The sequence below is a fragment of the Bombus pascuorum genome, chromosome 15 (assembly GCF_905332965.1).
Source record: "Bombus pascuorum chromosome 15, iyBomPasc1.1, whole genome shotgun sequence".
NCBI lineage: Eukaryota > Metazoa > Arthropoda > Insecta > Hymenoptera > Apidae > Bombus > Bombus pascuorum.
In genome coordinates this window covers 2218086-2231160 of record NC_083502.1, presented here as the reverse complement: position 1 = coordinate 2231160, position 13075 = coordinate 2218086, and the positions used below count along the sequence as shown (strand labels likewise).

General features: G+C 31.7%; 3 protein-coding genes and 1 long non-coding RNA gene across 12 annotated transcripts; 2 read left to right on the top strand and 2 right to left on the bottom strand.

The window, feature by feature from the left end:
* Positions 1 to 4: 4 nt before the first annotated feature.
* On the bottom strand, positions 5 to 5119 carry LOC132914988 (coronin-1C-A). 4 transcript variants are annotated; one of them, XM_060974588.1, is made up of 6 exons: positions 5039 to 5119; positions 3267 to 3472; positions 2630 to 3111; positions 1195 to 1573; positions 867 to 1112; positions 5 to 804 (listed from the first exon to the last, which is right to left on the bottom strand). In XM_060974588.1, the coding sequence occupies exons 2-6, from the start codon at positions 3462 to 3464 to the stop codon at positions 625 to 627; spliced, it is 1485 nt and encodes a 494-aa protein (XP_060830571.1). In that variant the 5' UTR covers positions 3465 to 3472; positions 5039 to 5119; the 3' UTR covers positions 5 to 624. The 4 variants fall into 4 exon arrangements, with proteins under 4 accessions (XP_060830571.1, XP_060830570.1, XP_060830569.1 ...); XM_060974587.1 differs by having other exon boundaries at positions 3267 to 3475; positions 5039 to 5116; XM_060974586.1 differs by lacking the exon at positions 5039 to 5119 and adding an exon at positions 4245 to 4474 and having other exon boundaries at positions 3267 to 3475.
* LOC132915017 (uncharacterized) lies at positions 4683 to 5541 on the top strand. The gene is made up of 2 exons (XR_009659752.1): positions 4683 to 4945; positions 5013 to 5541. It is a non-coding gene; the product is annotated as an uncharacterized LOC132915017 (long non-coding RNA).
* An 878-nt stretch (positions 5542 to 6419) lies between these two features.
* LOC132914989 (uncharacterized) lies at positions 6420 to 9676 on the top strand. Its single transcript, XM_060974590.1, has 5 exons — positions 6420 to 6749; positions 7259 to 7639; positions 7716 to 7994; positions 8065 to 8558; positions 8641 to 9676. Exons 1-5 carry the CDS (start codon positions 6582 to 6584, stop codon positions 8789 to 8791), a joined length of 1473 nt encoding a protein of 490 aa, XP_060830573.1. The 5' UTR covers positions 6420 to 6581; the 3' UTR covers positions 8792 to 9676.
* On the bottom strand, positions 9671 to 13030 carry LOC132914991 (dnaJ homolog subfamily C member 7). 6 transcript variants are annotated; one of them, XM_060974594.1, is made up of 11 exons: positions 12902 to 13030; positions 12714 to 12781; positions 12323 to 12414; positions 12124 to 12248; positions 11857 to 12045; positions 11664 to 11782; positions 11272 to 11590; positions 11036 to 11201; positions 10814 to 10960; positions 10589 to 10741; positions 9671 to 10499 (listed from the first exon to the last, which is right to left on the bottom strand). In XM_060974594.1, exons 2-11 carry the CDS (start codon positions 12737 to 12739, stop codon positions 10411 to 10413), a joined length of 1425 nt encoding a protein of 474 aa, XP_060830577.1. In that variant the 5' UTR covers positions 12740 to 12781; positions 12902 to 13030; the 3' UTR covers positions 9671 to 10410. The 6 variants fall into 6 exon arrangements, with proteins under 6 accessions (XP_060830577.1, XP_060830580.1, XP_060830575.1 ...); XM_060974597.1 differs by having other exon boundaries at positions 12323 to 12405; XM_060974592.1 differs by having other exon boundaries at positions 12871 to 13001.
* Between the last annotated feature and the right edge of the window lie 45 nt (positions 13031 to 13075).

Genomic DNA, 13075 nt, shown 5'->3' with positions numbered 1-13075 from the left:
TATAAAATTTTTCTCAATCAATTATATTGTTTTATATTCACATTTTTTTTTATACAAAACAAATGATTTCCTTTCATGATGTCAAAAAACAGATTAGTCAAAAATACTCAGTTCCTTATTATTTGTTACTCGCAAAAGTTCGTAAAATAGTGATTTTTTTATCTTGGTTATCTTATGTAGCATAACTTACATATGAATTATGTATTATTCGTACCAGAAATAAAATAATTTTTCATTATTTTACAGCGATATATCTCTATAAACGATAGACACTTGTTTCATCCTGAACAATTATAGGGTTGAATATACATAAAAGTCTTATGTATTAATTAGACATAAAATAACATCCGAAATCTTAATGCTAGTAACAAGTGAATTCACATGTTGACTATGATCTAACAAAATAAGAGATGTAAACATAGTACAAATGCACAGGATGTATGATGAATGGATGTACAATAAATAGCAAAAATCATTGCAAAAAAATCAAAACACACAGCGTAGCTAATACCTACTATTTACACAAATTGTTATATCAAAATATATGATCATTTTTATTACACAATTAATTATGTTTTCTTTCTTTTCGTATTATCCTCTTGAGCCCAAAACGTGAGCTAAAAATTACACTTCGTCAGATGCAAGTACTTCTCTATCAGTGGGTGAAGATGACTTGTCTTTTCTCTCATCTTCTTTCATTTGAAGAGCAACTGCTGACTCAAGCACCCGTATCCTACCCTCATGTTTCACAATCACTGCTTTTAATTTTCGTATTTCCTCCGTAAATTCTTTTAAAAGTTCTTCCTGTAAAAGAAACAACTATATGTTCAACAATTTCGTCAAGAATAAACTTACGAGTGACGTACAGTAATGCCTGCCGATGCTTGTGTAGTATTTTGTGCAGAATTCGAAGAGGCAACTTTTGCTCCTTTGCTCAATATGTTTGACTTTTTATGCACTTTCAATTCATTTTTGGCTACTGAGGGTTGATAACCGTCCCTCAGAGAGATCAGTATGGGATCTGCATCGGTTCCATTTTCCCATTCTTCGGCAGAAATCGCAGCAGTGTCACCGGGGGTATCGGGATACAAATCTTCTTGAAATAATTCTGACTGGAAACGAATAAATGATATTAAAACGATTAAAAAGAAAAACGCTTATTTATTCGGTATTCAGAATGTGTATGAATTGTACCTTTCTTGGTACAGTCATAGAGATAACCTGGCAAAAGCCTGAGTTGTTGAGCCGGTAAAATCTAGTTATTTCACAGCTATTAACATCACAGCCTCGTTTTGGCATCATTCCTATACCTCGTTGAGGATCAGGAGTTTGAAACGTATTGATATAATGAACAAAGGGAGGTTCAGGGGTAATTTCAAAATATCGAATCACAGAGTCACCCTTCCCACATAAATACACTAAATTCGTGTCGGAATCGTACAAAGGAAACATAACTCCGTTACTTGTATCCAATTCGACCATAACTATAGGTTCACCTAACATATCTGGAGCACGTAGGGAATATTGCCTCTCAGACATTTTACTGAAACCTGTGGTAAATATCAAGCCTCCCCTGAAAACACATTAAACACACATCTTTGTGGATACAGTTTTATATATGTTCATACATACAAATATAAGATCCTACAAAAATATACAAATCAATAAAATATATGTTTAAATATTATATCCTTCTCTAATTTAATAATTTACTTTTACTGTTTTTTGAATTATCTTATTCAAGTTAATCATCAAAACTGAATAACATCCACCTTGTTACAACATTTGAAAACTGTGTCTTTTGTATTAAATACACACGTGTGAAATAACATGAAACAAATAAAATAATTATTAAGAAATAGTGTTGTTTGCGCAACAAATTATTTCAACTTGTATTTTAAGCAGAGATCAGTGCACCAGCTCTGTCACTGAATTTTGTAAAATATATATACCTGAATCGATCTGTCCGTTTTTCGAAACAGATATTACCAGCATTCAAAATTGCATTAATGAATTTTTAGATATTAGCGTAGTTATTTCACTGTATTCTTTACTTGTTTGCCAACATATACGAAATGTTATATTTTAAATGATATATATACGATACTTACTGAAACTTTTATGCGGATACTACACAGTGGACACCTTGATATTTGCATTTATTAAGCTGACATCCCCCTGACGAGTTGCATTTTCAATCTTCAAGTTTTCCATTAAAAAATACCAAATCTCGCACTACACAAATTGGAAAGACCATGTGATAATAAAAAATAAATGTATTCTTAACGAGCAAATAGAAGTATCAATCACATGTCATTAAAAGATACTATAGCCTGCTATAAACATAGTCTGTTTTGAGATAAACATCACATTTACCCTTACATTTATTGTGTAAAAAGGCGGATGTATATTGTTTGATGATTATTTAATGTGGAAGATATGTTGATAGTGTTTTGCATAATCAAGGTATTCATTATTCCTAAATACATATTTCGGTAACATTTATTTGAAACTTATTGGTTTTCATGTGCATAATGGTAGAAATATTTGTGATTAAATATATGTATAATTAAAAGCTAAAAGGACTTATCCACATTGATAAATACCTACTGAAAAGAAATTTACATACCTGAGAAAAATTGCACGAGTTGCTTTACTACCTTCGTGCGCAATGGCTTCTTCTAATATCTCTCCAGTTCTTGGATCCAAAATTCGAATCTTTTTATCTTTACAAGTAGTAACTACTCTGGAACCATCCCAATTCCAGCATGCAGAGTAAATCATATCTGGATGACAATCTATTCGTACTATGGCTTCTCCTGTGCCTACATTCCAAATCAATACAAGATTGTCAGATCCAGCTGTGAGCAATATGTTCAACGCTGTAGGGTGCCATAATACAAGGCCAACTCTGCGCTGATGCAACTGAAGATCTACCACAGATTCGGTTAATGTCCTAGAAATACCACCATCAGGTATTTGCCATACTTTAACTACGCAATCTTCGGAACCTGATGCTATGATATTATCATTATGAGGACACCATGCAATGTCTAATACAGGACCTTTGTGTCCACCGACTAAAGGATAATCTGCTGGTATTCGACCTACCTATAATAATATAAAGATAAAATATAAAATAATAAAATTAACATGAGATTTACTTGCTAAATATCTAATGAAATAACAAATAATATACTAGTACAATGATTAACTTGAAATTGAAAAAAAACGAAAATGACAGGGAAATCAAGGGTGAAACTTACTTTGTTATGCGGTAAGACTATGAAAGCACCACCGCCTGCAGATTCTACGATGATAGCGAGAAATTTTGGATTCACGGCGCAAAAGGTTGAATCCCATGAGGACTTCGACACCCTTATATTATCGTAACATTGTTCACGTTTTAAAGCCGTGCCGTACACGTGGCGGAACTTGCTGCTGCGCACCACACGGAAAGACATATCTGCACCTACTTTCGGTGACAAACAAAAAGCGAAGGAAACAATGATTAACCTAAAGAATGAGGATGATACTTTGCCGTGTGCCGGTTATTTTGATTATTTTAATAAATTATTGTTACGTGTCCACCGCCAACGTGGGCGTCGCGTGGACCATCCCCGTTTTATAAATAGATTCCCCACCCTTGACGTGTTGAAATGAGCGCGACTGAAATAAGAATATTTTTCGAATCCCGACTTTTTACTGTTTATAAATTTAATGTTTCTCCCCCAGTCTCCTCCACTTCAGGGCTGCCAATTATCACGGATATCTCGGAAATATTTGATAGACCATAATTGATCAAACGAAAAATAGATCTGATCCACCCGAAATAAACCGGCCGCCGCTTTTATGCGACGATGATTCACACCGATCGTCATAGCGTTCCTGAATTTACATTACTGTACTCCGTCCGGTCCCGTCTAAGGCATGGATTGCAATCCAAATGCTTCGTTATTTCGATATTTTCGGACGAACGTTTGATCACTAAATTCGTGGATATCGTGATTTTTGATGTTATGCCAATATCGAGGAGCAACCCGGGGGAGTATCGAAATTTCCCCACTGCTGGAGAACGCATTTAGGTCAATTGTATTCTCCGTTCGTGCTCCAATGAAATATCCTTCGTGAAAAAAATTAACATATTAGAAATCAGATTATCTGTGTTCAACTTAAGAGCGAGATAAGTAGAGCAGAATTGTTTTACAGATGCGAGCAAAACCACAATTACAAATGCGATTTACCTTCAACTATTTAAAGAAATACATCTATCATTCCCTCTGAATGTCGTTCTTTTATCTCACCCCGGTACGTTCGACGAAACAAACGAAAATCTTATCAATTAAAACAACTTGAACTAAAAACTGATCTTCTATATACGTGCTAATAGAAAGCTAAATAACGGAATAATTTCAACGTCCCGATTAATCGTTCTGCTATCGTCAACGGGTTGACGCCGACTGCTATTCTCTCGCGCTAACTGTATCTAATCTACCACGTGTTTGTATACGCTACATGCACACACGCAACAGAGATATTCACGCGCAACTACGACTCACGATTAACTATTACATTATCGTATTTTACAGATAAGAATGCAGAGCTGCATTCATCGGATGACGAATACTCTTTTTTTAATTCGATCAACACTCGGAGGAATTTCAACGTTCCCGCCGACTAGCAATAACGTTGTAATTCAGTGAACGACCACGTAGTAGCGCTATTGACACGAACGACTGGATCATTTGAGAGCACCTTATTTGGAAGTGCGCACCCTGCTCCTGTGAATACCTACCCCCGAAGCTACTTCTTCTGTCACATTATCAGTTATAAATCTGTATACTTGTGAAATATTTTCTATGATTAGTTTCTTATCTCACCCCCCTTGTTTTTTTGTTTGTAGCACTTGTATACGTACGAATTAAGCGGGTTACATATACACGAGGTAGAAAAAATCGTCCGATCTTTCCGTGAACGCGACGAACTTATCGTGCCTAGATAATTTTTTTCAGAGTACGTGTGTAAAAAGAATCCTCACCGAGAAATTTTTTTCCGATGACAGCCGATGCACGCTTTTGGAAAAGAACTCTCCCCACCCCCCAAATCTCACGCGCTAATGAGGATGATGGATGCGCGCGCTTCTAAACGCAATATGGCACCTCACGGCGCGTAATATTTAAACTTTTGAGTCTCCTGCACATTGATTTTTTACATTGTCATTAATATATTACCATTAAGCTGGATTTTTATGCATTTACAGGAAATTTGAAGTTGCAATTGCACAGAATGTACAAAATACGGTAAAATATATAAATTATAATACTTAGTAGGTAAAACAATTTTCTAACGAGGTTCTACTTTTTTTATTATATTCTGAAAAATATGAATTTGTATAAAAATTCGTAGTCTGGTAATAAGCCACAATATATAGTGAAACCATCTTCAACCCTAATTGTATGTTTAGAACTTACTATTTATGCTGTATACTAGTTTGTATATAAATATATGTTTTCAATAAACGTTATGTAACTTTTATATACATTTTCGAATTGGTTTTAAATTTTGTTATAATCACGATAATTGTGTCTCATTACAGTATTAACAAAATTTCAAAAAGTTTCGTATAATGAAGGTAATATATCCACAAAAGGATTCTGCGATAAGTGCTCAAATATTTTTGCGTGCCACTGTACGTTCTTAAGCCAGATTTACACCTTTTCATATTGAATGATGATCATGAATAGTTCATCGAAAAACATCGTTTTCTTCCGGATTTCACCTAAAATGAGTAACGATCAATCTTTTCTTTTGATAAATTAAATGGATGATTAATTCGTAGTGAAACGGCATTGTTTTATGACCATGCCGTTGCAAGTACGATATACTGAATGCAATCATTTCACGCTCCTATGATACATATCATACGAAATAAATATGGATTTGGCCGATTTTTACTATTTTTTGGGCAATTCTTTATCAAGAATCTTAATAATAAATGAGAGAATGAAACAGGGAAATAAAATGTATTCTTTAAGACAGAGAAGGAAGCTATTACATTTTGTTTCAAGATCTATAGGATCAACTTAGTAAATTTGAAGAATATTTCAAACTAATGAATTGAATTCAACCAGTAAACTGGTATAAATACTCCGGCTTTCATTATTCACATTTGCTCTGAAAAAGATGTAAATTCGGCTTTATTCAATTCATTTAAAATAAGCTTTACTTTGTTCACTGGTTACTTCACGATAACTGAAAATATTATTTTTCGATGAATCATTCGTTATAATCATCCAAAGTGAAAAGGTGTAAATTCGGCTTTATCTTTCCTGGGTTCTGACTAACCAATCCGATTTTCGAACATAATCTAGTGAACAGTTAATAGAACATACTTAAAAGGGAAATTATTTGGAGGGGCGGGTGGGATTCGATTTGTCGCGAATGCAACACTTGCTTTCGTATCATTCGTGACAATATTCTAAAAAGTTGCATATGGTTGTATGCATGTTTGTTGTTGTGAGTGATGATATGTTTAGATAAGAGAGTGAATTTGTTAATACTTTAATATTAAACTGGTAGAAATGGGTAATCAAGCAACACGTGGTGGACATGTATCCACCAAGAAGGCTGATGCTGTGGTTCATGTTGGTGATAATGCAAATGCAAACAATCTTTCGAAAAGTTCCTCAGGGACCGAATTAGAAAGTAATTCGCACATGCAGTTCTTTCCAATTGAAAGTCTAGCAAAGGTATAGGGTCAATTTGTAATTACTATTTTTTCGTAAATCGAACGACACAGATATATTCGATATATCGCAGAAGTATGTCGATCGTCTTTTGAAAATCATTAATCGTCACAAATATTTGTTTCACATTTTAAAAACGCAAATTGACTTGTATGGTTCACGAATAATATGCAAATTATTTCTTAACTAATTTATTTTCGATCCACTTTTCCTTTGACAATCTTTATAATTCGTATAACCTACGATGTCATGTTGCTGATGTAATATGTTTTTTGTAAATAATATTTTTGCGTTGCAAAAATTAATTTAGATCATCTCTGGTCTTTTCCTAAAAATGTGAATAAATATAAAACTGTTTGTCACTTCTTTCCATGTTAATGAAATAAGATATTATTACTTTTTAGTTTGCAGATTTATCAACATTAATAATATCTATTAAGATATATTAAGATTTAATATTTATTAAAATTAATTTTAGAAAGCATGTATTAGTTAGATTGTTCATTTTACAGATTTTGTCTCATTTAACTCATGAACAGGAACGTATAAATGGGATAACAATATCTATATTTCAACACTATCTCTTCCCCAATTATCCAGAGTTAGGTGAAAAATTATTCAATTATCTCCATCATGCTGCCAATGTTAATACTACGCACTTGAGTGCCAATTCTTTCAAACAACAAGCAGAGAAGTTCCTCTCTGTAATGAGTGATCAAACTGTATTAGAGAATTATGTAAAGATGTATTCTGATATAAAAGGAGATGGAAGCATAAATCCTGATGGATTGACAGCTTTATTGAACATTTCTTATAATATTGCTATGGATAGTAGCGGAACTCCTCCCTGTATTTATAAAGGTCAAATAATCGATTCAGCTGTATCATCGTGTGTTAGTAAATTTAATATTTATTAGCATTATTAACCAAAACCTATACGAAACTAAAACTATAGAATGTGTATTACAGTTTCATGGCAAACATGCTTTGTCTGTGAGTTATGTGAGCAACTGGATCTGGCAACATTGTCCACGTCTAATATATGGCCCTCATCGATATATAATACATGTACTAACAACTGCTTACAGAAATGGTAAAGCTCTTTTATCCAAAGAACAACCACAACCACATTTGGAGATACCAACACCTATATTGGAGCAACCAGATTCTTTATGTTTTCCACAAGTTTTGTTACCTATGAGTTACGTGTGGTTATTATCAAGCACACTACCTGAATGTTATCTTCAGGTATATTTTCATTTGAAATTTAATATATACTTCACTGAATTGTAAAATAATAAGATAAATATATGTTTAGACAGATGATTCACCAAAAGATGTTACTCATGCGCTCATAGCTAAAAGAATGGGCAATGTGTGTCCTAGACACTGGACATTATTGTACAATAGCTTAGAACATGGAACAGGAGCTAATCGATTTCTTTACCATGTATTAGGATATAGAGGACCCACTCTTTTATTCATACGGATTGTTAATCCAGATGGAGATACTTCGCGTCCTACATACTGCATATGTTCAGCGATAGAATGGCGTGAAAGTCATCTGTATTGGGGCGACGAAGATTCGATGGGCATTGAATTGTTTCCTTCATATAGGGTTATTGAAAAGGGAGCTAAAGTATTATACTTGAATACGGGCATCAGAGGTTATCCTCATGGATTACGGTTCGGAAGTAATCCCCGCTCGCCGTATATTAGTATAGATGAATCATTCCAATCAGTCAGTATAGCAGGTGCACCTTATCCGATTGCTAGCTTAGAAGTTTGGGGTTGTGGAGATATGAAATTAAGGTATCTTCTTTTTTTTTTGTTTTTTCTCTTATGTAGAGATGAATAGATTTCAATAAAAAAATTAATTTGAAATATTTTACAGGGAACGTCAATTGGAAATTAAAAAGTGGCAAGTGAAGGAAGCAGAAAAGCAGAGGACCGTTAAGCTAAGTGCTAATGATTGGAAAGATCATCCTGATCGTTACTTACTTGAATTGGCGGGTAGGGCATCCTACAACGAATCAAATAAATAGTCTCAATATGATATTCTATTATAGCACGAAATTAATTCAGGATTTTAGTAGATTTTTTGTATATATGTATATATCATTAAGCATAGTATTGCTTGAATGTTTAAGTACTTATGCTGTATGTGTAAGATTGCAAACACCATATTCGATTTACAAAGTACGAAGTGCTATAGTATATAAACTGTACAATAACAGGAGGAGGAAAGTTTCTTAATTTATTACTTATTTTTTATGAATCAGTTACTTAAACTAAAATCGAAGTACTTCAAAAACCTAACATACTATATTTTTAAATAGTACTTTCATGCTCAATAATATTAGCATAAAAGATACAAAGCTCCAAAAATATTTAAGATGAAAATGTGCTATCTTATATACCGACGATTAAAAATTTGCTTTATAAATGTTAGAAAAATTGTTTAATAACTGTAAACTTTTAATTTTTAATAAAATATTAGATATACATGTGTATTTGTTAAAAGTATAACTACATAGGTGCTATTGCATATTTTTATTTGAGTTTTAGATAAATGTGTTTTAGTTGTGTGCATTAAGTTTGAACTATTTGATTCAACCAACTCAGATTTATGTAACTTCCGGAATTTTGTATCTTTTTGTATTTTTAAGCTGTGACCATTATAGCGTGCCTTATATACGTACTTAAAGAATATTATGAATCACATTAAATATTAACATTAGATGCGTGCAAAAATGAAATAAAAATAACAGACACAACTGAAGAACTAGTTACGTCCGAAATCTTATTAAGTTAAAAAAAATTTTCTCCTTCGGAGAAAAAAGTAGTCATTACTGGATAATTTATTTTAAATGACTAATGTTTTTTAAAATAAAATTTGTATTTACATAAATAAAGCAATGAAATAGCGAGCAAGATCTTTTATTTTAGCGATTATACTGTATGAACAATGTTATTTTTTGGTCAAGGAATAAATAAGATATTTAACATATTTTCTTGTTTTTTAAATCCCGAAGTAATGCTCATATTTAATATAATTTGTCTTATTTTGTTCAGTTATTTCCTTAACTCTATGCTTCAGTAACTGTAAATGAAGATCGTATGCTTTTTTAAGAATTTATTGCTTAATATAACGATATTCAATATAATATGTATTTCTACAGAAAGACGTGTATAAGATCATTTATCATTCCAAAGATAATTTAAGCATTCTATAATATATAAAGTAACTTGAGGAAATAGATTATCGCTGTGATATTTAGCATACTTTTTAACATCACTGAATAGAGTAAGGGAAAATAACTTATAACGTAATGTTCATAAGTACCTATATCAATACAAGTATATACTTTGTCAGAAACATATCTATTGAAGATCACTGATATGATTTTCAATATTCATTCACACTTATTGCAAAAAACTCTACATATATATCAGAATACCATATAAGACATATTTACAGTTATTTAAATAAATATATAAAACTATATCTCTCTAATAGGTTTTATATATATTATTTATGCTACCTGATAATACGGGATGTGCTATGAATGAAAGATAAATAAATCCAATATATTCATCTCTAGAATGAAATGATCTTTTGAAACATTAAGACAGTAGAAGAAAACATATCCTTGGAATGCTGTTAACCAAAGTGGAAAGTATAACCGTCTGTACGAAATTGATAACCATCATGTTGAAAGAATGTTTGAAACACTACATTTGGATCGATATCTATATAGAAAAAAAGTTAATTATTATACCACATATACTGAAATATTTATAAAATCTTATACCAACATAAATTTACGGATTGTGCGAACCTTGGAATCCACCATCAGCATCATCAATGTCGTGTCCACTATCGTAACGCGACCGTTTCTTAGGATCAGATAGAATACCATAGGCTTCTCCAACTTCTTTAAACTTCTTTTCTTGTTCTTTCTTTTCTCCTTCTGTTGCGTTAGGATGTCGGTCTGTACATAATAACGTAAAGACAGATTAACATAATTAAAATAAACTGAATAGAAACGCATCTTCAAGCTCACCAGGATGATGTACCATCGCTCGTTTCCTATATGCTTTTTTGATATCATCAGTAGATGCGTTCTTATCAATACCTAAAATTTTGTAATAATCTTTTCTCTTTGATTTTTTTAATGCCAACTTAGCTTCCATTAACAATCGTTTATTATCTATCAATATTTAATAAATTAATATGTTATTATAAAAGTGTTTATTATTGTAAGTAAGATGTGTATCTTCTTTACCTGAACTTTTATCCATTTTATAAGCTTTTTCAAGATCACGAACAGCTTTTTCATATTCTTTGAGCTCCATATAAGAAGCTGCTCTTCTCAAGAGTGCTTTAAGATACTTTTCATCGAGTTTTAATGCTTCCGTACATTCTGTTACCGATTCATTTAATCGATTTAACTATAGGGTTAAGTGAAAATATTAGTAATTTTTATAAAATCGATTTTAATAAAATATAAAAATATAATACCTTTGCTGCAACTGTTGCTTTATTAAAATGAAGTTTTGCATTTGTTACTATATTTTGAGGATCTATAGTCAAAGCTTCTGTATATAATTGATATGCTTTCAAATATTGTTCCATTTCATAAGCAGCATTCCCTTCTTCCTTTTTTTTTTTCAAATTCTTAGCTCGCTTATATATTTCTAATGCTTTAGCATGGTCTGGAGCCAATCTAAGTACTTGTTGGAAGTGTGCAAAAGCTCTGTCAATATTATCTTGGAAATATAGACACATAGCACGAACATATATAGCATCTGCATTTTGCTTATCAAGATGTAAGATATCACTGAAATATCATTGACATTGAATATAAAATAATTTTGATTACTTTAGGTTCATGAAAAAAGCAATTAATATACTTTGCTATTTCCTGTGCTTCTTGATACCTCCCCAAGAATACCAAACATTCTGCTTTAGTTAATTTAAATCTTGTGCAACGATTACTTACATCACAACAACGATCCATACAATATACAACCTATAAGTATTATATGTTAAACACTATTATCTATATTACTAAGTACATGTTCATTTAGAAGTTGAGCCACAAACCTTACGATAATCTTTAGCATTATAAGCAGTATCTGCATCCTTAAGAAATTTTTTCACATATTCTAAGTCTTTTTTCTCTGTGGTAATGCCTTTATTCTCGGGATCAATCTCTAATAACTTTGATAAAGTAGTCTCAGCTTGAACTATGTCACCCAAAATCAGGCAACATTTTATAATTCTTACATAAGCCTAAACGTAAATAAATTGAATTAAAATTCTTGTTCATTTCTTTAAATGTATTTTTATGTATCTTTATGTCTAACGTACTTTGTATACTTTTGGATCCAACTCAATACATTTCTTTGCATCTTTTAACGCAGGAGGATATTTGTCAAGCATCATGTAACATGCTGCTCTGTTTGCATAAAGTAGTGGTGTATTTGGATATAATTCTAAAAGGATATTCATTTTATTGATCCATAAGGTCATAACATCATAACAAATTTTTAATTGAACAAATACTTACCAATAAGTTCACTGTATTCTTTTAATGCTTCCTTGTATTGTTTCCCATCATAAAGTTCTTTGGCAGTTTGCATTTTTGCAAGTCTGGAACATCTATGTATTTAATATTGCACTGAATAATTTGATAAACCATAATCATAATCATATAAACTAAAGCCATATCATCTTTTACCAAATCAATTATATAACCTCATAAAAAAATATTAAAAACATAGGGTCAATATAAAATTAAAACGATTATTAAAAGATAGAAAGCATGTTTAAGAATTTTGAATGATATTTAAAGAAAAAGATCGACCAATCCACGGTATATACCATTTCTGTTTATTAAAAAAGTAACATTTAATAAATTAAACGAAGCGCGACATTATATATTCTCGGTCTTTACTTACTCTTTAAACTGTGCAATAGTGGACATTGTCGAATGTTTTGAAATATACTTGTGTATATTCCTAAAAGACTGAAAAATAGTAAGCGTAATATTTCATGAGATATTATATGATATTCCTATGTTTATACATATTCATCTTATATTATTATGAAACTTACATCTTTGTAACAAAAATATATACGTACTAACCCAATCGGTTTATTCCCTTCGTGCAACAGTCCTACTCCCTTTAACACTACCAACAGAAGGGCCGCATTTGTAATAATGATCCCAGGAAATTAGTATATACACGTTCCAAAACGCATCCAAAATAGTTTAAAAATCCAAATTAATTTTAAATTAATTATTATTTAATACTAATTA